Source organism: Cyanistes caeruleus, chromosome 3, assembly GCF_971803275.1.
Source record: "Cyanistes caeruleus chromosome 3, bCyaCae1.hap1.1, whole genome shotgun sequence".
Lineage (NCBI taxonomy): Eukaryota > Metazoa > Chordata > Aves > Passeriformes > Paridae > Cyanistes > Cyanistes caeruleus.
Genome location: NC_141703.1, coordinates 89,842,055 through 89,867,907, shown reverse-complemented (window position 1 = coordinate 89,867,907; position 25,853 = coordinate 89,842,055). Strand labels below are relative to the sequence as shown.

Sequence of the window (25,853 nt, the reverse complement as noted above, 5' to 3'; positions counted from 1 at the left end):
CATTTTATTAAGAAATAAGAGAGAACAGGGAGGAGCAGCTTTAAAAGCAGCAAGCCGTGCAGGAGCTGGGAGACATGGGCTGCCAAGTCTTTGGGAACACTCAGAGATGAAAGTACCACAGGAGCACCACATGGCAGTGCTGCTGGTATAGGTACCGTGCTGCTAAAGCAGCTCTCTACATACCAGTTATGAAGAGACACAAGTCTTGGAACTGGAGACACAGAGCTCACTAAATCCGATGGTCACAAAATGCAAAATAAAGGGAGTGTATTTTTCCATGCTATAGGAGCCACTGACCCAAACTGAAATCCCTGGAAGGAAAAAGCAATGGGACATATAAGTACTCTCCTGGGAACTGACGGTGAATGAAGCAGCTTGGTTTTCACTTGTATTTGCAGACACGTGTTTGTGAAGAAAATGAGGGTGGAAAAACTGGAGAGATTTCTGAGAGGACCATAGGCTTGTACTTGAGGGAAATGTACCTAATGTTGGATGATGTGGTGGGGATGCTCAAGGTACACAAACTGCAGAAACATCCAATTTGTATTTCATCCTGCTGAAAGCAAGTCACAACTCCTAATGAGCTGTTCAGACCAAAAAGAGGTCATTTATTTCCAAGTGCTTAGGAAAAAGTGTGAAATTGTAGGATGTGAGGAAGAGCTTTTGCTCTATTATTGCAGTGCCAAAGCACAGCATCTTAAATAAAGTCAGCAGTATTATTTTGTGTATGCTTAGGAGGAAATGGTAATCCCTCATCCAACATCACCTGAGTCTGCAGTTACCACAGTGTAAATCAGGCCATAACTATATATGCACAGCCATTCACTTACTGGGTCCCAGTCAGCAAAACTATCACTGTTTTGTATATTGGAAGAAGAAAACAAAACAGTAAACTTGTTTACTGGCTACTTTGTTTCTAGAAAGACAATTTGCATAGATTTCTTTACATCACTGGGGACCAAAGTTCTTAATACCAACAAAGATAAAAACTTCTTAAAGCCAAAGCCTAAGAATCATTAAGGCTGCAAAATAAGATCATCAGGTCCAATAATGAACCCAGTACTGCCAAGCCCATCACTAAACGGTGTCCCCACATGCCATGTATTTTGAATATCTACAGAGAAGGTGACTGGACCACTTCCTGGAGCAGTCTGTTCCAGTGCTGGATAATCCTTTTGGTGAAAATCTTTTTCTTAATATCTAATCTAAACCTCCCCTGGCACAATTTGAGGCCATTTTCTGTTGTCCAATCACTTGTGTTTGGGGACCAGAGACCAACTCCACATCTGGCTACAACCTCTTTGCAGATAGTTGTTGAGAGCAATAATGTCTCCTCTGAGCCTCCTTTTCTCCAGGCTAAACAACCCCAGCCGCTCTTCACAAGACTTGTGTTCCAGACCCTTCACCAGCTCTGTTGCCCTTCTCTGGACTCACTCCAGCATCTCAATGTCCTTCTTGTCGAGAGGGCCCACAGTTATGGAGATATGGCCTCATCAGAGCCGAGTACAAGAGGACATTCCCTGCCCTGGTCCTGCTGGCCACACTATTACTGATCTAGGCCAGGATGCCGCTGGCCTTCTTGGCCACCTGGGCACACGCTGGTCAAAAGCAGTGCAAGGTCAAACCCCTGTTTTCTTTCTGTTTTCTGTGTTCACCAAGCGGAGGGTGATTCCTGAACCTGTCTATAATGTCTGTCAAGATGGTGAGTCACCTCTTGGGAATCCTGGAGGTTACCTGTCAGCTTGTCCAGTCAGCTCAGCCTTGGTTAAAGAATCAAAGGGACAGTTTGAAGTCAATAACTGTGGGATTTTGAAAATACCAGTCTGCCTGCAACATATCTCTTGTGTAACATGGAATACTGTCCAGACATAGGGATTTTTTTATTCAGTTCAAAAAGGAATTAATGTTTAAACATAGCTATTACAAAGTTCTCTGTAGCACTGATGGTGTAAATTAATTGCAGTCCTTCCTCAGGGTGGAGGGACAGGTACTGGTCTCTTCTCTCTGGTGAACAATGACAGGACCAGAGGGAAAGGCCTAAAGCTGAGCCTGGGGAGGTTTAGGTTGGATATTAGGAAAAGGTTCTTCATCCAGAGGGTGGCTAGGCCCTGGAACAGGCTCCCCAGGGAAGTGGTTACAGCACCAAGCATGACAGAGTTCAAGAAGTGTTTGGACAATGCTCTCAGGCACATGATGTGACTCCTGGGGATGCTTCTGTGCAGGGCTAAGTTGGACTCGGTGATCCTGGTGGGTCACTTCCAACACAGAATATTCTATGATTCCGTGATCCTGTGATTTTAAGAGACTTATTTTCAGCAGTTTGTCATACATTAACTACACTTTCTAGAACATAGAAACACTCACACAGCAATGTCAGCCCCTTATTCCAGCAGACTCAAAGGGGTCCACATTCCTGACCTGTGACTCATTCTGAAGGCCATTTCAATAGCAGGGGCCAGGAAAAATTGACCAGCTGGGACTATTGTTATTGTGAGACCAAAACCTTCCTCTGACATGCCCTCAGCCACAGCACTGGAGAAGTGGGCACCTGGGAATCTCATGAGGTTTAACAAGATCAAGTACAAGGTGCCGCACCTGGGTCAGGGCAACCCCGGTATCAAACCAGGCTGAGGGCTGAACAGATTGAGAGCAGCTCTGACGAGAAGGACTTGGGAGTGCTGATGGATGAAAGGCTGGACATGCTCTGGTCACGGGCACTCACAGCCCAGAAAGCCAAACGTGTCCTGGGCTGCATCCAAAGCAGGGCAAGGGAAGGGATTCTGCCCCTCTGCTCTGCGAGACCCCACCTGGAACACTTCATCCAGCTCTGGGGTCCCCAGTACGGGAAGGACATCGATCTGTTGGAGCGAATCCAGAGGAGACCAACAAGATGATCAGAGGGATGGAGCACCTCTCCCATGAGGAAAGGCTGAGAGAATTGGGTTTGTTCAGCCTGGGAAAGAGAAGCCTTTGAGGTGAGCTAATTTTGGCCTTCCAGTACCTGAAAGGAACTCACAATAAAGATGGGGAAAAGTTATTCACGAGAGAATGCAGTGACAGGAGGAGGGGGAATGGGTTCAAATCGAAAGAGTAGGTTTAGGTTGGATATTAAAGAAAAAATCCTTTACCCTGAGCGTGGTAAGGCACTGGCACAGGTTCCCCAGAGAAGCGTGGATGTCACATCGTTTGGAAGTATTCAAGGCCAGGCTGGATGGGGCCCTGATAAACCTGGTCTAGTGGAAATTGTTCCTGCCTATGGCAGCGGAGTGGGAACAGGATGAGCCTTACCATCCTTCAGCCTCAACCCCTCCGTGACTCCGGTTCCGTGAGGAGAGCTCCCTACTCCCGCACAGCCCCAGCCATCCCGTGGCTCTGGTTCCGTGAGGGGAGCTCACCGCTCCCGCACAGCCCCAACCATTCCATGACTCGGGTTCCGTGAGGGGAGTTCGCTGCTCCCGCACAGCCCCAACCATTCCATGACTCCGGTTCCGTGAGGGGAGTTCGCTGCTCCCGCACAGCCCCAACCATTCCATGACTCCGGTTCCGTGAGGGGAGTTCGCTGCTCCCGCACAGCCCCAACCATTCCATGACTCCGGTTCCGTGAGGGGAGTTCGCTGCTCCCGCACAGCCCCAACCATTCCATGACTCGGGTTCCGTGAGGGGAGTTCGCTGCTCCCGCACAGCCCCAACCATTCCATGACTCGGGTTCCGTGAGGGGAGTTCGCAGCTCCCGCAGAGGGCGCGGCGGGGGCGGTGCCTGCACCGCCCCCCGCGCGCGCCCGGGCCGGCTCTCCAAGATGGCGTCGGCACCGCCTCCATCGGCGGCCAAGCTGTACAGGCCGAACCAGTACGTCTCGCTGCCCGCCGAGCTCGACCCCGACACCTACGACACATCGCCGGAGAAGCTCCGCGCCGAGGCCGAGCGCCTGGCGATCCGCTCCCGGCTCAAGCGGCAGTACCAGCTGCAGCTCAACAATCCCAACCCGCCCGCCGTCATCGTGAGTGGGGACGGAGAGGGGCGAGGGGTCGGCGGGGGAAGCGCGGGGCTCGTCCGCCTCAGCCGGCGGCGTCCCGGAGCGGGGCCCGTGCCTGCGGCCGTGCTTGGGGCCGGGGCCGTGCCGGCGGGACGCTGCCCGCCTTCCCCGTGACCTTGATGCCTTTCCCGGTGTGCCTTGGCCTCAGTCCCCGGGTGGAGGGGCCAGTGCAGAGTCCTGCCGGCCTCACCGCCGTTCTCTTTGCACCCCAGGAAAATCCCGCCTTAATCCGCTGGGCCTTCGCGAAGTCACAGAACGTCTACCCTACTTTCCGCCCGACACCCAAGACGTCCTTTCTAGGAGCTGTTTATGGGTTAGGCCCCCTCCTCTTCTGGTTCTTTGTCTTAAAAACTGACAGGGTAAGTCGACAACGCTGAACATCAGTGAACACCACAAGCACCAGCTTGCAAAATGTAGATCTGCTTGGAATCTCAGTTTGTGGGATCCTCTTGTGCCTGGGAATGATTAATACCATTAAAGTAATGAGGGAAGGAAGGCTGATAGCGAGCCTGCTGTCTCAAAGCCTGTTACTGGTTGTAGACTCTTGTTTTTCTGAGAGCCCTTTATTGTACCCTTGGGAGTATGGCCAGTCACACTTTGCCTCATCAGGCTATTTCGCAGTCACAAAGCTCTCTCTAGCACTGAGTGAAAATTAATCCTAAATTACTCCTATTTTCAGTGGTTGACATGCATTAACAATGCATTTTGAACTTAAAATACACAGGAAGCTTATGGGTGACAGACCATGCAATTGCTTGACCATTTCTCTAATTTAGTGAAGCAAATGGGGAGGAAAAATTATGCTAATTGAAGTGTCTGATCTCAGCTGAACGTTTTAATATTTTGGAGGGTTTATCTTGCTTCCATTCTAACTCCTAAACTATGAGTGTCAGAATCTGAGCAATGGTAGATCATTATGGAAAAACTCAGCTATATACATACATAAAAAAATGCTAACAGGCAGACAGTGGCTATTTTTAGTAGAGAATTTGTGGCTGTTGTAAAACACTTTTATTATCCTCTTTTGCACAGAAGTAGCATTTTAGATCAAGTCATAAAGCACAAAGCACTAACATAAATTAATAGAATATTTGTAGGGAATGTTGTTTGCTAGGGTGAATTGAAAATTCAGGTTTTATGAAACATGCTGAGCGCGTTGATACAAATGTTCTTGAGACTTCAATACCTCTACAGTATTTTGCCATGCTGAAGTCTTTAATTAGTGTCCAGGATAATTCACTTTCCTTTATTGCAGTTCCTTTAATGATGTTTGGGGATTTTTCCAGTTTTCCTGGTAGTACGTAAGGCACGATAGTCATAGTCTTTTCTCTGAGGAATGTTTGCTGTGTGTCTGAGAAAGCAAGGGATAATTTATCAGGTTTTAAGTTAATCTTCTGGTTTCATCCAGCAGAACGAATGTGGCCATTATCTGCAGTGCCTGTATACTGTAATGGTACCTGTCAGAAAGGTACATGACTGCAGAGTGAGGTACAAATGAGTAGAAAGTGATCACAGGCACTTTTAGGCAAGTTATTAACAAGTTTCTCCATAATTGGATCTCTAAGATGGATTATTCCGCCAGAAGGAGGAGGTAGAAACCAAGGTACAAATTATGAGACATAACTAGTTTGGTGAAAAATGCCTTGCAGGAATTGGTCTCTGCTGGCCTGTGAGGTACCTAGATGTGAGGTCAATCTGAACAGGTCTTCAGTAGGAGAAGCTAAGTGCCTTATTATCTTTTAAATAGCTTGTGCTCATAGAATCATTTAGGGTGGAAAAGACCCTTAAAATCCTAAATGGTGCTACCTTCATGTAGTCTATGCTGAAACACTAGAACTGCTGTTCTATTATCCCAGGCTGATTGAAAGTCCTTCTCTAGTAGGATAACGACAGATGTTCTCTTTCTTCCACAGGAACGTAAAGAGAAGCGTATCCAGGAAGGTAAAGTCAAGCGACCGTTCAGTGTATTCTTCTAAGTTCCTGGATTTGCAGTGGGGATGGGATATAAATAAAATAAAATGCATTATGTGATGACATTTCTCTGTCACAAGAATAAATCTTAATTGCTTGTTGGTTGTCTTGCATCTTTAAAAACCATGGGAAGTGCAAAAATGTAGGATCTTTATATCTAAACCAGATGGATACAAAGGGGGTGTCTGGAGCTCAGCCATTGTGCTCTTTCAGTGTACATACAGAGGATCTTTTTAAACCATGGAAGTTGCTGCTGTCCAAGAAGGCTGAAATTTAAAATAATTAGCAGGCTAAAATGCTAAGCAGGACCAAAGCAGTTTCCTGAAGGAACTACTGCTTGCCTTGCAGATATTTCTTCTTGGTGTCACTTTGGCTGTGTGGTTTGCCCTAACTGGATAATAGGCAAGTTTTGTGATACATATTTAAGAACTTAGGAGTCTGCCTGACTGCTCTCAATAAGTTGAGGATTTTTTTTTTTTCCCCTAATGAATTACAAGCCTAAACCATGTGTTTGTTTATTGCAATAAACTTGCATTTTTTATTAGTACCAGATTTGGAAATAGTGAGCTGAATGTTGTCATGCTATATGTAACTAGAATTTCCACTAATTCTGTGGTTCCTGTGAATGAGAGACAAGAAGTGTAAGATAAGGATTTTTACTTTGACACTGACTATCTTGTAGTGTAGGAAAATTCATCCCTGTAGGGGGGCTGTGTTAAAAAAAAAAAATAAATCCACCACCAAGCATATCTTAATCTTAGGCCTGCAAAGATGTCTTTCCTGTTTATTCTTATAACAAGTTTTTCATGCCCAGATCCACTGGTATAGAGGACTCTGGAATTGTTACTGCCAATGTACTGAGCTATGAGCGCAAGGAAAAGACTTTTGATGCATGCTTGAATTTTTACATGGCCTGTAGGTGCCATCATGATCCAAACAATCCTCATTTTTCAGAGACTATGGGAATGGTTCCTTCCCAGGCACTGAGGCTTGTGCCAGAAGATCATTCTGATATAAAAGTTGAAAACTTCCCTGTCTGCTGGGAGAGCAGCCAATGTGAAGTCAGCAAAAACAGGTCTACTGCATCCTTTCTTCTCCTGCATGATGAAGACGTAAATACGAGCCATTTGCAGTCACTCTCCAGCAGAGTGAGTTGATGAGCTTTTCCACATAATCACAAAGTGTCTGAGGTTGGAAGGGACCTCTGGAAGTCACCTGGGAGGGAATTCATCCCTCTGCTCAAGCAGAGCCATCTAAAGTGAATTGTCCAGAACCACGTATATCTGGGTGGCTTTTGAGTATCTCTAGAAATGAAGACTCCACAACTTCCCTGGGCAACCTGTGCCCATGGTCAGTCACCCTCAAAACAAAATCACTCACAGTGTGGGTTTTTTATGGTATTTTTTGTTTTGGTTTGTTTTTTTTTGTTTTGGTTTGGAGGGTTTTTTTGGTTGTTTTTTTGGTTTTGTTTGGTTTTTTTAAAGTATTTTTTTTAAGTGTTTCCTATTGCAGCACTTCTTGTGTGGGCCATGAAACATTCAGACTGTGTGGAGCTTGGCACTTACGCTGTGTGCAGAAACTGGACTAGTCAGTGCCCTGGTTTTGCAATCCCATATGTGCTCCCAGCAACTATTTTGCACCAGTTTCTGCAGCTTGTTCTGCTAGTTTAACTAAAGCAAACCCGTATTATTCTCTGCAGAATAGCTCCTAAAAGACTGTCACAAATGATATTACAAGATAGGGCTGTGGATCAGTGCAGAGAGGCATCAGTGCATGGAGAGAGTGGTATTTAGGGAAAGAAATAATTGCTTGTCTGAGCGTGCTAAATTAGCTATTCTTGCTGCCACAAACTAATTTGATCTCCCAGGACCCATTTCCTCAGCTAATTGGAACTTGAGTTGCCACACATGTAAATTCTCCCTTGCAGCTGTATTTGTTTCAGGCCAGCTGAGCAAATGCTTCAGGATGGGTTGTGGATGAGCACAGCGCCTCTGGTCTTTTAGGCCAGCCTTGGATTGATGCTCGCGGCACCTGCCACAGCCCTTTGCTTTCCAGGCCTTTCCAGCCCTGGGTCTCTGATGCTACATCCCTGCAGATTTGAGCATGGTGCTTGGGAAGAGGCTGCCCTACTTTTCTCTCTTGTTATTTCCAGAACTCTCCAAGCTGTTTTCTTGCTAAGAATGAGCATGCCATGCTGCTGGAGGTGGGGTTGGTGTTTGAGGCAGTGGTACTGGGTACAGTGATGAAGGAAAGAGAAGTTTCCCTTCAGGTATCTAGGGTGGAATTTTACCCTTGACTAATGTGTTACCACCCATATATGCTTTGGTGTTGTGTCTGTACGAGAGAAATTCATGCCTGTAGGTCACTGGATGATAATTTAGGTCCCAAACAGAAAAAAAAAAATCTCTTCCTCTGCCTGTGAAACATTTAGACCTTATTTATCCCTGGATCAGTCTGATTAAATCAGCTTCTCTGGCAAATTGATTTTCCCAAATGTCCTTTCCTGAATTGGCTATTTTAGAGTAAATGTCTCCATGTAGATTTTATAATACTTTGCTCAAAGCTGATGCCTTTTTTTTTTCCCCAAGGACCTGGTGCAGATCCAAAACTGATGATGGATGTAACTGACTGATAACTGTGTGTCGCAGGTCTACATTTCTTTCTCTTTGGGAAAATTGCTTCTCTGGGGAAGTAAGAAACATAGATCTGGTGGCACCAAGTTTAGAAACTTTCGTGTGGGTATGTGCTAAAATACAGGCCTGAAGTGTGGGGTGCCTGGGCTGTGCTCCTGGTTCCCAGTCTTCTTGGGCTTTGCTTGCTGCCTACACCCTGTGGAATTCACCAGCTGGGGGTGACGCTTGTATACTCCAATCAATGTTGAAGTCCCCCATCGTGTCTGCAGTTGAGCTTTTTTCCAGGTGCCTTCCCAGGAACAAATGCTTGGACTGGCCAGAGAAGCCCTTTCCCATTTGCTATGCTGCAGGTTAGCACAGAGCTAGGGAGAGAGTTTGTCAAGTGCTGACAAACAAGTCAATATTGCAGGATGGCCAGAGAGTGGGATAGAAACTTTCCCTCACTTAGCAGTGAAGTGCTTTGGATTCTCCAACCTTTTGTCATTTGTGGTCTACTTTTCTGACAACCAAGTCTTTCCTTGGCAGCCCTCCATGGATGAGCAGGTTGAAGTGGCTTGCTCTGATAGTGGACTTAGGCCAGGTAGAGCCTTCAGCTCTATTTATAAGGCTCTTCCCATACAAAGAGCATACAATGCTTTGTCAATCCCTGGCTTCTCCCTGGGAAAGACACACTGGGTTCTATTTTCAGGAGGCCCTGTGAACAGAAGCCAGTTGTCACCTCGTGTCCACAAAAGGTGCAGCTTTCACACCAGCTACATGTAGTGAGAGCCAAGCAAGTACTTCAGTTTCAACATGTCACCAGAAATGCTTTAATTGGATACTTGAAAGTTAAGAATAGTGGTTTTTATGCATCACCCATTTTTGATGGGTTTTAATGGATTTCCCACATTATTTAGGGATGATCGTTTTCATGGCTCAGTGGCTGGTGGAAGTGCTGTTCTGTGCTGGAGCATTCTGCACTGCCCATGTTGACTGTGCCATCACACATGGGAATGCTGGATTCCCCCGCCTTCACTCATGTTGCATGTAGCAAGCACTTCCCTTTATTTGCATTTAGGGTTGAAATGGCTTTTCAGAGGTTCCCAGCACTTGTAGTAGTTTTTATCTAGGCGATTTGAGGTCTGGAGGCCCCATTTGGTGATGGCAAGGCTGAGGGATGATTCAAACATGAAGGCCTGTTGGGAAGAGGAAAGGTAGGTTAGGGTATAAGAGGAAAAAATTAAATCTAGGCCAGTTGTCTGCTCTACCACAAACAGGATTTGTATACATGGTCCAGTATTTCCAGGTTCTGTCTTCAGCCTGAACAACTCGGGGAGAATGCTCTTCAGACCTGGCGGAATGAGTCAATGGTGGAATTAGTCAGATCTCAGGAGTGACTTTCGACTCCCTGCCTGCCCAGGAAAGCCAGGTTGTTCCAAAAGCTCTAGTTCAAGGTCTGTTGATGATCATCATTAGATTTTAGGAGGTAGAGACAGGAGGACATTCAGGGCATTTGTTTCTTTGCCCATAGGCTAGGACAAAACCAAAATTCCCAGCTTCCTGTTCAGGCAGCAGTTTACGTGGGCAGATGATCAAAGCTGCCTGGCATCGGATGTCTCAAGGGGAGCTCCTGGGAGCTGAGCTGTGCTCATTGGTGAGGGAACTAAATGCTGCAGCAATTGGGTCCAAGTACTTGTTCAACTTGCCAGCAAGAAGTGACAGTACTAGGCTTTGGTTTAAAAGTGGGCACTATGCCATAGTGTACTCCAACTCTTACAAGCTCCCTTGGCTCCTTACCATGGTCCCATCTGCAACACGCTCCGGCTCCAGCTTGGCTTTGCTCGCCTTCTCAAAGCAGTCAGCATCTGGCCCGTGAGGGGTCATCATGCTGTGCAAGCTGCCCCCTCCCGGCTGAAAACCTTCCTCCTTTGCTTCATAGTGGCCTTTGATGAGCCCCATGAACTCGCTCATACAGTTCCCTGCAGGAGGCAAAGAGAAGAGGTTGCAAAGAAGGGTGGTTGGGAGGGAATCACAGACAGCCTGTCAGCTCTTTGAAACCCATGAGCTAAACCGGTCCAAGCAGAGGGCAGAGTGGAAGTTTCTAGACAGGGTATCATGCTAGGGGACAACAAGGATCCTACAGGCAATGCTTGTAAAGTTGTACAGGATTTTATTACCTGGATCCAGAAAAAGAGCTCCCTGATAAAGGATGTTCATTAGAAATCACCTTAATGAAGGTGGTTCTATCAATCCCTAAATGATGTTGTTAGACCTGTGCTTTTCCTGCCATCTTGAGCTGTGTAAGTAATACACCTGTGTATGGACTGCATGGTGTAACCAGATTTTACAGGCTTGGATAAGGGATTGTGAAGCTTTAGAAATCATCCCTGTGTTACAGGCTCAATATACCTGATCAACAGCCTTATGTTGAGCTTGCTCTGCTGTCCCAGGTTATAAGCAGGAAATTATTTTGATACTCTTCCACCATCTCTAGTGCAGTCAGGCACTTATGCTTTTAATTCATGCATTATCTGCCTATTTCTCTACAGCCATCGTGTGCCCAAGGATGGGGAGCCAAATTCTGTCCTTCCCTGAGGGAGAATACTTTCAGTAGACCCTCTGAAACCACTAGAGTAATATACCACTAGCTTAGGTAAGGATGGTTATATCTAATCATTCAGTACTTACTGAGTTCTGCTCCCTGTAAGCAAAGTACTTTAACAGCTGTCATCCAAGCTTTCAGCTTTCCTACACCTGATGTGACTAAACAATATGGCAACTTTCTGCTCAGCAGTTAGTTTTTGCAAAACCAGGACAGGCTTCCATAGCTATTTTATATATAGCCCTTTTTAACCACTAGTTCAGTCTTTGTTAAGTACAACCCAGGGTCTGAAATGTTTAACAGCAAAACTAATTTAGCTCAAAGCAGGGCTGGCCTATATATGTATGCAAACAATCATTAATTTTCATTCTGAGTTGTCAGTGTCTCACATAAGACTGGATAGCTACAAGCTTTTCATTGAACCTGGTCATGTACTGCACTCGGCACATTTAAACTGCTGTACAGACCCTGAGAGCTGGATAGCCAATTTGTCTGCAACAGGAATTTTAATATCTCTTAGGAAGACTGGGCAGGTAAGTAGGAAACCAGCCTGGAACTTACGAGATAAGCAGAGTCCAGTCTCTTCTTTGCTTGCAAATTTCATATGTGATCCCAAGCAACTTAGGTGTGCCTCCCTTTCCTGTTAGTTAAATAGTGTTGTCTACAAGCAGGACGTTGTGCAGTTAAAATCTCTTAGTGGCCAGTAGGTATTAAGGACCCACCATCATGAGAATCACATAAGCACTGTGTCAGACAGAATTAATATATGCCCATGGTATTAAAACTATCAGGGATTTTCAGTCTAAGTTCAAAAATACTTAGAAGTAATTCACAGCCTCTAAGGATGTAAATGTAGCCAGGAGAAGTCAGTATTTACAAGCTGCACAGCCCCCTTTGTATGTGAAATTGTTATGTTGTCTAAGAGCAATATTTTTGAAACACCATTGCTATACTCGGGGCAAAGTTAATGAAATATGAAAACCATAACTCTTGAGTGCATCAAAATTCTCTGAACACAGGCTTTCCACTGCGCCTGAGGAGAGGAAGCAACAAAGGATTTCTGGCAAGCAAAATAAGCCTCTTGTGAAATACTTGGAGGGAAGGGAGTTCAGCAGAACTGAACTTGTTGAAATCAATATGGTGTGTCTACTCCAGAGCTGTTCAGTCCTGTGATGCCTCTCTTAACACAACAAGATTCTCATCACAGCACTAATTACAGAAGGAATTAACATGTGCAGAGTCTTGATAGTTGACTATCACAATGTCTGCCTTGCTCACGCAAGCTCTTCCCCTCCATGGCTGGGGTAGGGCAGACAAGCAACCTGCTCATCATGAATTTAGTGCTTAAGCTTATGGCTGAGGTGCTGTGGTCAGGTGAGTAGCTATGGCAGCCACAGCTGTCCCCATGGGTACTCTTAGATCATCACAACATGGACAAGAGGAGGAGAGTTCTTTCTGTCTTTTAGCACAGACGAAGCAAGGTTGAACACCTTCATATTTGTTATGGCTCACAATGCATCTGTGTAAAATTAGCACAGCTCTGCTGATGAGCAGCCACTCCACTATAGTTAACCAGCAGTGTGTCTCATCTCTTAGGGGCTAGAAAAAGTGCCTTGGCACTATCCCAGCCAGTCAGGAGATGTGTTTTCATGTCACCCTCATTATTGCAAATGAAAGCAGAATGACAGGGTAGGACTTTGCCTGTGGGATTTACTCAAATGACTGCAGAGCTGCCTGCTATGCTTGCAAGTGCCACTAATTCTGCTGGCCTCCAAGGTGCTTGGAAATAATCTAAGTAGCAGAAGGAACTGGCTGTTAAACTGTAGTTAGTAAGTGTGCAGAGAGCCTCTCAGCACTTCAAAGTGACCACAGCATGGTCACTCGATAGCTTCTGAGATGGAGCCTGTTATCTGTTGATGCAAGGGGTACAGGATGGCCAAGATTTCCCTCTCAGTCTCACAGAGCAGGGTATCTCGTCCTCTCCCTGGAAGGGCAGTCCCATGTCTGGAATCCAGTGATTTCTAGCGTCCATTCAGTGCAACATATTGCCATGCTCTGCCAAGACAAAGCCAAAAGACTGCCAAAAAGAAATCAGCTCTGCAGATGGCAATCAAATCCAAAAGATATCAACCAACTCCCTGCCTGAGAAGCCAATTCCTTATCACTGGCTTCTTAAATGTGAGCAGTACCTCCATCACAATGCAGGTGGTGAAGAAGGGCTGAAGAGAGCCAATTCCCTCCTTTGCTGTAACTCTGATCTCACTATACAAGTGCAAGCTCTATACCCCTCTGTGCTTCTCACTGCTTGTAAGATGGTATTTCCCTTTCTCCTGTTCTTTATCTATGTACTCTAATGAGATATTAAGTGATTCTTGGCTGGATGACAGGACAATATCTGACTCATTTGTACAATGCCAAGTTCAATATGCACCCAGGCTCTGTGGGAGCCCCTCGAGTACATCCATCTATGCAGAAGCAATGAGCCCATCACCTCTGAGTTTTCATGAGATGCTTTAAATAGGAACATCTTTGGATTTGTCCATTTTCCAGGGAGGACTGACTGACTCCAAGAAGCTGACTAACTGAGCCAAGGAGAGCAAACCAGACTGCTGCTTCCCTGTGCATGCACTCAAATAAATGGAGATTTGTTTCTTTTCTGCAGTCCTGGGCTCAAGAACAGCCAAGAAAGCACAGACGTACGGTGGTAGTAAGGTGGACGGAAGGTGTTGTTAGCTACCCCCCATCGCGGGGGGAATATGACAAAGTCAGCGAGAGCCACTCCAGCACGGGTTGTCTTGGCTGTCAGGACAGTGAAGATGGAAGGATCCTGGAAAAAAGCAAGGCAAAAAAGCATGAAACATGCTCAGAGCTGTGCTCACATCACTCAGGTGGTAATAAGCCTGACTGATTCAGCCTCTCCTTTGCTTAAGCACTTTTGTCACCTGCATCTGATAGCGTAGATGAGATTTGGGACCCTGGGGAACAGCACTCAGTATCACAATTCCATGCTGTACAGGGGGGACAAGAAATGGGTCTGGATGGTTTGTCCTTTCCTTCAACAGCTTTGATGATCCTTCCCCACCCTGGCCCTTGTAGCTGGCAGCATAGATGAGGAGGGTGGACAACTCTGCAAGAGGAGGTACTGCAATTCCAGGAGCAGTCTCCTACCACCAAACCACACCTTTTCCTCAGCCAATTACAGAGGACAGGAACATCTTGCTAGAGGCATTTAGTCTCATGGCCCTGTTAGTTTACAAATGGAGAAGAAATTGAAGAGAAATTGTGGCTTGTTGAAATCTCTAGTCCAGTAAAATTATTTTCTGGGCTTTGATCCCAAACCTGTCCTTCTTCTGGCAGATATTTATGGAGTTTTAAACTATACTCTCTGTTGGTTTTCTCACTAGAAATGCTCCAGTCTCCCTTGCAAACCCACTTGCATTGCTGTGGGCACCTCTCCCACTGGACTGGTTTCCTTTTTAGATGAGTTGTTCACATTAGTTTTGGCTTTAGTTATTTTCCATAAAATCTAGAAATTATTACATTGAAAGCTGCCAGCACTTCAAAATGAAATTCAGTCCTGGACTCAGAGGAACCAGAGGAAGGAGTCTGTCCAATAGCAAGAAATAAATTAAGGCAAGAATTTGAAGCAACAGTGTTTTTGCTGAGTTGCACGGTATATGTTGGCATCAGTATTCATTCCTCCTCCAGGGCACAGAAATTCTATGCTAAGCTGCACAGAGCTGTTTAAGAAGCTGATCAACCTCCAGTTATGCCTCTGTACCACAAAGGAGAATGTATTCTCCTATGAAGTCTTGGTTTGGACTCAGGGAAAGCAGAACAAAAGATTTCACACTGTTTCTTAGAGCACAAGATATTTAAAAGGCATAGAGCCCCTGGAGCTCAGGGTGGGTTTGGATGCTATGGGAGCCACAAAATTTTGCTTTGCCTTGCCCAGTTCCAGAACTTACCGCGTGGTCAAAAGCAACAGCATTTATGACCATGAATTTTTCCAGGTGGTATTTGTACGGTGTGTAGTTCCCATGCCAAGCTACAACATTGTAGGGTGAGTAATCCTAGCAAAACAAAGAGGCAGAGGATTACCACATACACCCTTCCAACATGCTGCACATGTGCAGGATGCTGCTCTTTCCCAAGTGAAAAGTGGGTTTAGTACTGGTTAGAGGTACACTGACAGCTCTTTGAACACAGCCCAGTGTTATGAGGATGAGGTTTTCCTCAGCATTTCTGCTTGGTGAGCCTCAGCCTTCCCTCTGGGGTTTGGTCTCTAAGATCTTTTGAGTGCTCAGGCAGTGTTTGGACAAGGCCAGCTGAAACACCAGCTCTCTGGTAAGGAAACTCTGGATTTTCACGGTAGCACCAGCTCCTCATTTCTATGTTGTCACTATAAACACACAGAGGCGAAGACCATTGCTGAGTTTTTGGACAACTAAGTCTTCACAAATGCTCTTTGCCCAGACTGAGGATCCCCAGCTGGGAAAATGAATGACCCAAGAAGACAAGGGCTCAGTTCTGCTCCACATAACTGAGCAGGACTTCATGAGATGACATCCATGCTACGGAGCTGCATATCCCAAGCCATGCACTGGCCGTCAGTGCTCTTCAGTGTTACCTGTTCTACCAGGGCATCCTCACCTGCTGGGCTGCAAACAGCTTGCCCTGGTACTTGCTGATCACTGTGTAGCCCCCTGGCACCTGGCGGTCCTCATACCATGCCACGGGCACCAAGAAGTCACGTGGGTTGGCCAGGCCATTGGCTCCTGGGAAAGAAGGAGAGGTGACAAAGCTCTTTGGGCAATCTGCTAGTGAAGTGAGAGGTTGGTGCAATTTCCTGGCTTTGTGGATGGCCTTCTGTGTTACAAATGACCCAACTGCTTCTTGGCCCACCATGAAACCTGAAATAGTCATGTACTTCTCATGCTGCTATGAGTAGGTAATTGTAATTCATCCTAGTGTTCAAGTCCATGCTCCCTTTGTGACTAAGACAGGTTTCCACTAGTTGACTTTTGAATGAGATTAGTACGTCATCCTCAATCAAAGGCATGCAACAACCAGGAATTAAGTGAAAAATGGAGGATGAATTGTGCTCTGTTCCTGGATGTCCTGCTGACAGGATGCTTAGCCATGCAGAAGTTACAAGGCATGTCACGAGGGGGCCAAATACATTTCTGAGTGCTAGCAAAGAGAGCAATAAAATAGTGATACCTACAGACTCGGGCATAGTGAGGGGTTGCTCAATGTGAAGAGTGCATTTTCAAAGTGCAAAGCACCATATGGGTGCTGGAGCATTCTTCTCCTCATTAGTATTATTGTTACAAAGTGGTTTTGAATTTCTTGGATAAAAATGCAGACATTACTACCCGCTGCTAAGGTTTAACAGTCACCGCTTTTCTCCAGCTGTCACTTTTTTTCAAGTGAAAAGTGAAGTTAAAATAAAGTAAGACTGAAATACAAAGGATCTTGGTCTCTGAGGGGAAGGTGGGTAGGTGGTGAGAAGAGGAGCTCTTATAATTACCACCTTCTGAAAAGGTTTACAGGCAAGTGCACTTTTTTTCTTTTCTCCAGAAAGTAAGCCTTATAATAGATTCCTGCCTTCTGGAGACAAAAAAAAACCCCAAACCAAAATCCCAAAGAAAGTCTAACTGTGTCTGAAAAACTAGCTATGGGAAAACTTATAACAAACAGGTTGGGCAACCGTATCAATAATCAAATGGAGCAGCCCCAGGGTATGGTAAGTGAGGGATGGCAGAAAGCTGGCTAGAAGGCAAGCTGTTGAAAAATCACTGTAGGCTCCATGTAGAAAATGATGTGCCCAGCATGTCATACAGAAGACATGCTCATGTGGGGTTCCATTGAACAGCTGCAGGCTGGGTTGGTTCTCCACTGAAAGAAGGACCAGCTCCACTTTCACCATGGCCATGAGATACAAAAGCCCCTGAATGCAGATGTGCCACACCAAGTTTGTTACTGATTGATAATACCAATTAATTTGCTTGAAGCATGGCCAGTCCTTTAGATCATGCTGAGAGCTAAAAATACCTAGTGGGGGAAAAAACCCCAATCCAGCCTAAAACAAAAGAACCAACCCCAAAATACCTGACACTGAAAGTAGAGAACTGTTGGCACTGGTTTTGTGACTATTTTAGCTGTTACAAGAGGAGTTTCACTTCCCTTCCCTGAAACAATCTTAGTAGAAGTAACCAGGAGGTGTTTTTCTCAGCAAGATAAATTTGGAGGCAAGTACCCAAAGGATAAGGAAGGTGATATAACCTGAGTTGAGCACTGCCAGAAAGCTGACTGGGAAATCACAGTGTGGGCAGCAGGCCTTCAGATGCTGAGTCCCCTCACAATATCTTTGTCATGGCATCAAGAGGCTGTGCCTTCATGATCTGTGAGTCTGCACAGATGAGGAGGCATCTGGCACAGAGGATCTGTGATTTATGAGAGCTAGATCTGCACTCACTGAAAGCAGATCCTCCCCAGCAGCACCACACGGAGATGTCAATGTGTTGCTGATCCAAGTCCTGTGCTGCTCATTTTAATGGTTTCTAATTCTCTAGAGGAAGCAGTTTCTGACTCTAAAGCAATCTAGAGCTCCAAGGTTCCCCGCTTAACAGAAGTAGGGGTGAAAAAAACCACTTGATTAAATCTAAAATGGTGGGCCTTCAGGAATATCTAATTTTCAGTTGCCTCTGCGATCTGTCCTTCCTTTTACCAGGAAAATTCTCTCCTATCACTCCAGTTTATGCCGTATCTGTCAGAATGAGGCATCAGTGGTAATGGCCTTTTGGGTTTCTTTTGGTAGGAACAGGTTCAGAGCCAGCAGATGGGGACACGCCAACCAGAACTGAAAAGAAAATAGTAGAAAAGAAGGTGGGAGATAAATGGTCCCTTCAGAACCAGGGGAATCTCTGGACAATTGGTCTGTCACATTTTTGGGCAGATGCTTGCTCTTCTGGGGAATAACAGTGCTGGAATGGAAAGCATCTTTGTGAAAGAGTGTGTGCATGTGAGGATGTGATGGATTTGGGCTCACAATTCATGTCTGTCCCTATGAAATTCACTGTAGGTCTAACAGGAGATCATTACCAATGGGTCCCAGGTCAGGCAGCTCGAAGTGTGCCCCATACACCTCCAGGATGTAGCCTCTGGTCTCCCCAAACACCTCCACACTGAAACGCATTCCTTGCTGGAAAATAAAGAAAGACACTAGGATCCTCCCAGGACTCTGCAGACAAAGTATGAGCAGCCAAGTGTAGGAGTTGGCTTGTTCCAACATCTGGCTCTGAGCCAGAGGCAAGGTGCATTCAGCCCTTACCTGGATGACACAAATTTCATTTGGCTCCACTAGCATCTTCCCAAACTCAGTCGTGATGAGCAGTTTTCCTTGCTGGGGCACTGTGGAAATAAAATGCAGGCAGAGGAGCTGAAGTAGTGTGATGATGGCCACCTTCTCTGTCCCTGTCAGAGCACCTAAGCTTCAAGGAAGAGCATGGGGCCCTTTCTGACACACCTACAAAGGGAGTCTAGGCTCCCATGCAAACTCTTGCAGCAGAGACACCCGCTCTGGAGTGAAGCTTCCTGGCCAGCCCCATCATCCCCACATCACAAAACATACTTGTATGAGCCAAAGCTTCCTGGCCCCTTGGTGTAAGGTTTGCACCAAAGTCCAAATAAATGGGATTTGATACTTTTGGGTCCATACCTCTCTGTCTCACAATCTTCATATGAAACAGTGCATCTACCCATCTTTGTCACGACTGTGGCAGTGTGAGATGTCTGGGAATAACTGCTTCCTGAGGGTAGAAGCAATACTCTGCTAACATCTGCATTATTTTCCATGACTGTCCTGGCACAGGAGAGCTCACATTTTGACTTGAAAAACTAGCAGGTTTACAAAACCTGCCCTGGCATTTTTACTTCACAGTAGTGAGGGAGGTGAGTGAGAACAATTTAATAGCTATTTGATGGGACAAATGTTCCTGTTGGTGTCCCGAGGGCATTCCTGTTCCCTACTCAAGAAAGATACAAGCAAATATCTGACTTCTGATACCACTCAGAATATTTTTCAGCATGTGTGGACTGTATGTGTCAACCTCCACACTCACTGTGGCAGTCTGGTTGCCTGAGGCTGGCACAGCACGGGAGCTAAGCTGCCGTGCCAAATAATCTTGGGCTAAAACAACAAAGGCATCTAACTGTAAACTGTTCAGAAATCCTGAGGTTTATGATTTTCATGCCTGTGGCGTGTCTAATGCCAGTCTGGGGAGCACTGGGAAATGATCCTTGAACACCATGACAAAGAAGCTGGGTCACTGCTCAAATTGTTGAGGTCTGGCACAGGAGCAGTGCAACTCGCCCAGCAGCCGAGCTGGTGCCAGATCACCAAATCTGCATGGCATGGGGGTGAAGCCAACCTTCTCCTCAAAATCTTGGCTGTAGAGCCCCAGGCTCTGGAAGAAAAAAGAGGCAGGTAGAACAACTTGGAGGAAAAGAGAAGCCAAAGCATCAACTCACCAATCAGGAAGTCTCCATCTGAATTATAAAGGCATCTAAAGAAAAAGGGAAACACAAAGGTTAAGGTTCTATAAGCCCCATGCATTTGTGCACATCACAGCCACAGCTTGGGAGTTTTGAGCTGGGAGACTGACATGGCAGAGTTTCACAAATTCACAGAATATTCTGAGCTGGAAGGGACCCACAAGGATCATCAAGTTCAGCTCTTAAGTAAATGGCCCAGCCTGGAAATAGGATGTCCTCTGACCTCTGGTCCCTGCCTTTCTACTCATGGGCACATCAGCTATTGTAAGGTGGGGAGTGGGGCTGATTTCCCCCCTGAGCCACTGCAGGGAGCAACAATGATGGCTGCATGTGTGTTGAATTCTGAGGAGCAGCTAGAGGACCCAAATCCAACACATCTCCTCTTGCTGCACCCCCATGTCCAGCTCCCTACTTCTCTTGGTGGTTCCTCACCCACTCCTCCAGTGTTTGACCACAGAGCACAACCTGCTGTGGACATGGAGAGCATGCTTGCTTGTGCACACCCAAACACAGGACATGCAGGCATGCTGGGAGCTGGACTCAAGCTGGTGGCAGACTGACAGCCTGGAGCAGCCTGAGCCAGCAGCACAGTGGCACTGACCTGTCGATCATAGAGGTGTTGCAGACAAAAATATGGACTGCGATGCCATTGCGTCCTCTGGGCTCACCGGCGCCACACAAGGTGTGCAGTCCCTACAGGTAAACCCAAAGCACCAGGGGTGAGCAGAAGGCAGGGGAGCAGGGGCAGCCCTCTTTCCTCCCCTCATCCCACCCTCTTGCTGAGTCTCACCTCCTCTCTCATTTCCCACACTGCTACCAGCCTTTTCTCTGTGTGGCCTTTGTCAAATGTGCTGGATTCTCTTTAATACAATAAGGTTTCTTAAAATCCATGTAAGCTAGTGTTTTCCAGCCAAGGGTTTGGGGAAAACTGATGGTTGGGGCTTTTTTTTTTCTTTAAGAGTTCCTTGAAAGTCAATGAAGAAAATCAAGCCCACTGCCAGTTGCTTGAAATCTGCAATCCTCTCCCTTCCCATAGATGCTGTGCAAGCCCAGTGGTTTCAAAACTGTCATTACCCCAGTTCTGAGCATCTTGTGTGCCCTGCCACCCCCTGAGGGGAAACAGAGATGGAAGATGCCTGGATGCCTTGGTTCCCCAACTTACGCTCACAAAATCCATCTTCTTCTGAGCAGCTTTTGGAATCTCAAAAGGTTTCCATCGCAGCTAGATTGCAGGAAACAAAAAACAAGAAAGAGGTGCCAGTGATCAGAACAAAAATGGTGCTAATTCAGAAGAAAGTAGACCCTTGTCCTCCCTCTGCTGAGATAGCTCTCTCTTCCCTCTCTTTCCTTGTTGCCTTGATCATCTGGTTTACAAGTGGGGTTTCTTTTTGTTTGGGGTTTTTTTTGTGTTTTGTTTGTTTGTTTGTTTTTAATTTTTTAAAAAGTTTTTATTACAGAGGCTTTTAAAATGTTTAATCATAATTTTGTAAAGTAATTGGCAGGCCTGTGTAGGGCCAAGGTTAAAAAAGCCCTATTTAAAATCTGTCTCTGTTAATAACTTTTGAGAGCAAAGAAATTCAGATAAACCAGCTTTCCACAGTCAAATTGTTATGGTCCCATGCTCCATGCTGAATGATTCAGTCCTTCTGTGACCCAAACATAACATTCCTGTTTGCTCCACCTCATTTTCCCCACATCCAAGGCAAAAATAGCTCTGCCTGCATGAGCAGGAGCCATGACCAGTACTAATTACTTCTTGCAAAGCCTATTGAGGTCCTCAGGCAAAAGGTGCCAGAGGAGCCCAAAATATTTGTTGGATTTGAATCCACCTGCATCCTCTCACAAGAAGTTCCACAGTTTATGTTTGTCTGGGGGATTTTTTTGTTTGTTTGTTTTGTGTTATTTTTGGGTTTTGGGGGGTTTTGTTGTGTTTTGAGGGTTTTTGTTTGTTTGGATTTTTTTTTTTTTTGCATTTGTTGTTTTTTTTTTTTTTTAACTGTGATGTTTGTTATTGGTATTTGTTTTCTCCCTGCCTCTCAATCATAGCTTCCTTTTGTCATCTCTGTTCCAGTCTGGAGAGCTTTCTTCTGTTTCTGCATTTCTTCCTCAGATGCCACTCCATATTTTTGCATCACATTTGACTCCTTTTCAGTTTTATCATCTGTCTCTTTAATAATTCTGCCATTGTCCTTGGATAATTTTAAAGTGTCATTTTTCCCATTGACTTCAATAGGCTTTGCATAAGGTGCCTCCATATGGCCATCTTTTTAGATTACTGAAGCTCGTTAAGTATCTGGGTGAAACACAAAGCATCACAGGGAAGAGTAGGTGCTGTCCAACAATCTGAACCTTGTCTCTGGCTCTGCTTCAGAGAGGATAAAAAGGAAAGCAGGAAAGTGGCTCCCACTTACTGCCAGGAAATAATCTTCTGGGTTTGGTGGTTGCCATTGAAAGTGGCAAGAGAGGGAGTGGGCAGGAGCTTTGCTGCTGTACTGCAAGTAAAAGGTTTCAAATGCTTAAGAGCTGGGCATCTTGGAATTACTGTAATCATAAATAACCATAAAGGTAGATGTAAAAGGGCATCAAGGATGGATGAGGTGATAACAGAAGTCATTGGAGCTTCATCTGGGAAGGAGCACCAAAGGCATGTAAATATGAGCCTGTCACTGCTCCTTGGTCAATGGCTGGAAAACATATTCCAGCCAATCTGGGAAATTATTTAGACAAATGGTGAGGCTGCTGGGAGGCTGGAAATTTACTAATCATGATGCATCAAAGGGCAAAACCTTAGAGAAGTGAAAACCAATGACCATGAGATGATGTTGAGAGGAGAATGGCAACAGATCAACAAAACCAAATGTTCTGAGGCTGGCAGGGAAGAAATCATGATTAAAGACGATGGCAAGGCTATAACAGAGGAAGACAAATGCCATCTCTCTGTGTGACTGTCCAGAAGGAAGTGAGATTTCCCATGAGGGCTGCAGAGAAATGGGCTGACAGCCAGTAGCCCCTCCAAAAATACAGGGAAGGAGAGGATGGATGGCAGAGACATGCAGCTGCTCTGCCAGCTGAGCTGGGGCATGGGAATTTGATGGGGAACACTGAAGGAGAAGAGAGAGCAGGTTAAAAGGTGGCCAACAGGAGCCCCCCCCCGGAGATGCCAGGTAGCACAGATCTAACCCTGTGGCACTGTAGCCGTGCTGGGAAGCAGCACAAGGATCTTTCAAGATGGGAAGCAACAAGCATTGAGGGCTGTCCTTCCATGGATGACCATGGTGAAGAACAGTAACAGGTGGTGGACAAGACCCTGCTTCTGAATTGATCAGAACCCCAAGAACCCACGGCTCTGCTCAGACTTCCTGCAACTCAGTGCCTTTGCACTTCTAAGTTTGACATTTGACTGTCCTCCTGGCAGGACCAGAGCTCCTTCCAGCATGGTTACCTGGTTGGGGTCAGGCTCAATTTCATCCCAGTCATGTGTCAAGTGGCCCTCCTCGAGAGGTTTGAAGGGTTTGTGGCAGACTGAAGGTAGGATTCGATACAGCCAGCTAAAAAGAAGGAAAACACCTGGATTAGCCTGGGGAAGAGGTTAAACCCTCTGGGTAGCTGCTGGCTGATTGAGCTCCTAGAATAATATTTATATGGGTGTCAACAGGAACAAAAGGTTTATTAAATATCATATTAATGATATTAATATTAAAATTACATTGCAAGCAACAGCTCACAGCCAGAGGTTTCCAGAGAGATGGCTTTTATTACAGGCTCTAAATACAAACATGTCCTGTTTTAGATAGGTAAATGTGTGTTTACGTGTAATTACTTATGTCTACATTCACACATACACATATAAAAAATAAGGATACAGTTTTTTTCTGTTGCTGAAGTACAGCAATCTCACAGTTGGAAAAAGAAGCTTGTTTAAACACAGCTATAAAGCGGCTCAGACAAGATAGGGATGAGCAGTGTCCAATGGAAAGAACAGAGGAGCTCTCTGGAGACAGCCTGTGTCTGAATTTGGATGGATTACAAAAAGTAGCATCCTATGCTTGGTTGGCCATGCCCATTCAGCAAATCCCAGAGTTTTAGGAGGTCCCCCATGCCTCTGTCACTGCCTGGGACCATCACTTTCCTTCCTTGCTGCCTGCTGTGGCTGTGGGCCCTGCCAGCACTGCCACCCCGGCATCCACACACCCTGCATGGTGCAGCCAAGCCTGAAGCTGGGCTTTCAGTCAGGTGAGAGAGCAGAGGTGATCAGAAAAGCCTGAGCGAGGCAGGGCAGCCAATACTTTTGATGTATTAACAGTGGTGGTTGCAGTTTGGGAAAGTGGGAGAGGGGAGGAGGGAGCTCTCCCTTGAGAGCTGGAAAAATTCCATCAAGGACAACTTCGTGCAGCAAACAATGATTCATCCCTTTCCCACGCACACTGAGAGCTGGCACCAGCCTGGAGAGCAGAGGCATCTCAGATGATGCATTTGCCTTTCATTTGAACAAGCAGCAAAAGGGACAGAGGAGCCACAGTGGGAGAAGCAAAAAGAGAAACCCATCTTCTGCAATCTGGTTATGGCTGGAGCATGACAACCGGGACAGAGCTCTGGGAAGCTTGCTGCTGGCTGGAACAAACTGTTCCCAGCACTGCTGAGGTGTTAAAGACCATGCTGGGTGCCTGGCACTTTTTTGAAGCCCTGGGCAGCCCCAAAATGGGAACAGACTGAGCTAGCAGCTCACTGGCCCCAACCAGTGTGCAGGAATATGCCTTAGGAGGAAAGAGTCTTTCTCAGAGACTTGGCTTTGACACTGTCCACCATCAAGTGTTTCCTAGTGCTAGTGGCAGGGGTGATCTTTCCATAAAAGCATCAGGGCTGAAACCCCAGGGTTGTTTCACACAGCACACATAACCCTTTCAGGACCATGTGGTCCCTGTGAGAACATCTCCCCCCTTCCTCATCTTGCTCAGAAAACCACTTTCTTTCCCACCCTAATCACTCCTTTCTCAGCATTTTCTTAACCCGCTTGCCCCACCAAAGCCTTTTCTCTTCCTCTCCCTTGGTCTTCTGTCCTTGTCCCTCTCCCAGTGCACAGCAGAGGCTTTTTACTCTTCTAGCTTTGCAGAAAGCACTGGTGGCACTGAGGTAGCCTCTCCACCGCTCCCCAGTGCTCACCCCAAGTGCCACATCCCCCCCACACTGCCAGGGGTCACGGTACCTTCGCTTGTTGGTGGGCCGGGGACAGGTGAAGGCAGAGCCCGAGAGCTGCTCCGCGTACAGGCCGTACGGGCAGACTTGAGGGTTATTCTGGATAGGAGAAGGAAGAATAAGGAGTGAGAGGCAGTGGCATGGAACTTGGCTCTGAAGCCTCCAGCAGAGCACTGACACAGCACACAACACCCACATGCTGTAGGGTGCTGTGCTCTCCTGAGGCTGTGCTTCTGCTCCAATACTTGTGTGCTCTTGCTCCTCTGAGGCACCAGCCAGACCCCAAACACCATTTCCACATGCCACAGAAGTGCCCTAAGGAGTCAGCACAGCCACTGAGGCAGCAGTGGAGTAGGCTGCAAGGGGCAGTGCTGCACAGGGTCAGAAACAGGAGTATCAGGGAAAAGGAAATAATTCCCAGTGAATACAGACTGAAAAGCAGATCAGTATTGAGCACAAACTTTTCTCAGACCAAATGTTCAGAGGGGTTACCCAGATCATCATGTCTGTCTGGCTTTCCAGAAGGCTAATAAGGACTTAGAGAAGCTGAATGCACTGATTTCTCCCTTTTCTTCCTGCCCTCTGCCTATGGAACTGGTGCCCAGAGCAGGTGTTTCAGTGTCATACTGCTTCCTCCTGACAGTGCTGCTTGCTGCCCAAAAGCATCAGTGACCTGTGTAGGAGCCTTTGCTTTCCTGCAGGGTTTCTGCACAGTGAGAGTCCTCTTTTGGAGTACAAAGGGGGCACTTCCCCCTTTGCAGAGCTGTGGGTACAACTAGCACAGGTTTTGGCAACCCTTATGAGTTCATAACTGGAGGACAGATTCCTCTTTTTCAGAGAACAGAAAATGAGCATTTTGATCTAAGTAGGCCACCATCTATT

The 25,853-nt window shown here is 46.2% G+C and overlaps 2 protein-coding genes and 1 long non-coding RNA gene across 5 annotated transcripts in view; 1 reads left to right on the top strand and 2 right to left on the bottom strand.

Moving 5' to 3' along the window:
• Positions 1–224: 224 nt before the first annotated feature.
• On the bottom strand, positions 225–3,374 carry LOC111938868 (uncharacterized). The gene is made up of 3 exons (XR_002869114.2): positions 3,289–3,374; positions 2,808–2,858; positions 225–311 (listed from the first exon to the last, which is right to left on the bottom strand). It is a non-coding gene; the product is annotated as an uncharacterized LOC111938868 (long non-coding RNA).
• Positions 3,375–3,549: 175 nt separating this feature from the next.
• Positions 3,550–6,106, top strand: NDUFB4 (NADH:ubiquinone oxidoreductase subunit B4). The gene is made up of 3 exons (XM_023940806.2): positions 3,550–3,998; positions 4,247–4,393; positions 5,948–6,106. Exons 1-3 carry the CDS (start codon positions 3,798–3,800, stop codon positions 6,008–6,010), a joined length of 411 nt encoding a protein of 136 aa, XP_023796574.1. The 5' UTR covers positions 3,550–3,797; the 3' UTR covers positions 6,011–6,106.
• Positions 6,107–9,423: 3,317 nt separating this feature from the next.
• HGD (homogentisate 1,2-dioxygenase) overlaps positions 9,424–25,853 on the bottom strand; it is a 26,697-nt gene continuing 10,267 nt past the window's right edge. For all 3 annotated transcript variants that reach the window (XM_086884062.1, XM_023940779.2, XM_086884063.1), the window contains 12 exons: positions 24,982–25,070; positions 23,221–23,326; positions 20,941–21,000; positions 20,380–20,471; positions 19,755–19,789; positions 18,556–18,635; positions 18,327–18,426; positions 15,873–15,997; positions 15,188–15,292; positions 13,920–14,046; positions 10,415–10,596; positions 9,424–9,813 (listed from right to left, as the gene is read on the bottom strand). In XM_086884062.1, the coding sequence (XP_086740188.1) occupies positions 9,682–9,813; positions 10,415–10,596; positions 13,920–14,046; positions 15,188–15,292; positions 15,873–15,997; positions 18,327–18,426; positions 18,556–18,635; positions 19,755–19,789; positions 20,380–20,471; positions 20,941–21,000; positions 23,221–23,326; positions 24,982–25,070 (1,233 nt within the window). In that variant the 3' untranslated portion in view covers positions 9,424–9,681. The remainder of the gene's footprint in view (positions 9,814–10,414; positions 10,597–13,919; positions 14,047–15,187; positions 15,293–15,872; positions 15,998–18,326; positions 18,427–18,555; positions 18,636–19,754; positions 19,790–20,379; positions 20,472–20,940; positions 21,001–23,220; positions 23,327–24,981; positions 25,071–25,853) is intronic.

What these genes read in the sequence shown, in the direction of transcription:
- NDUFB4 (XM_023940806.2), top strand. Translation starts at nt 3,798, where the DNA reads ATGGCGTCGGCACCGCCTCCATCGGCGGCCAAGCTGTACAGGCCGAAC. An exon ending in CCAACCCGCCCGCCGTCATC is followed by an intron (nt 3,999 to 4,246) that starts GTGAGTGGGGAC and finishes TTTGCACCCCAG; the next exon opens with GAAAATCCCGCCTTAATCCG. An exon ending in TTGTCTTAAAAACTGACAGG is followed by an intron (nt 4,394 to 5,947) that starts GTAAGTCGACAA and finishes TTTCTTCCACAG; the next exon opens with GAACGTAAAGAGAAGCGTAT.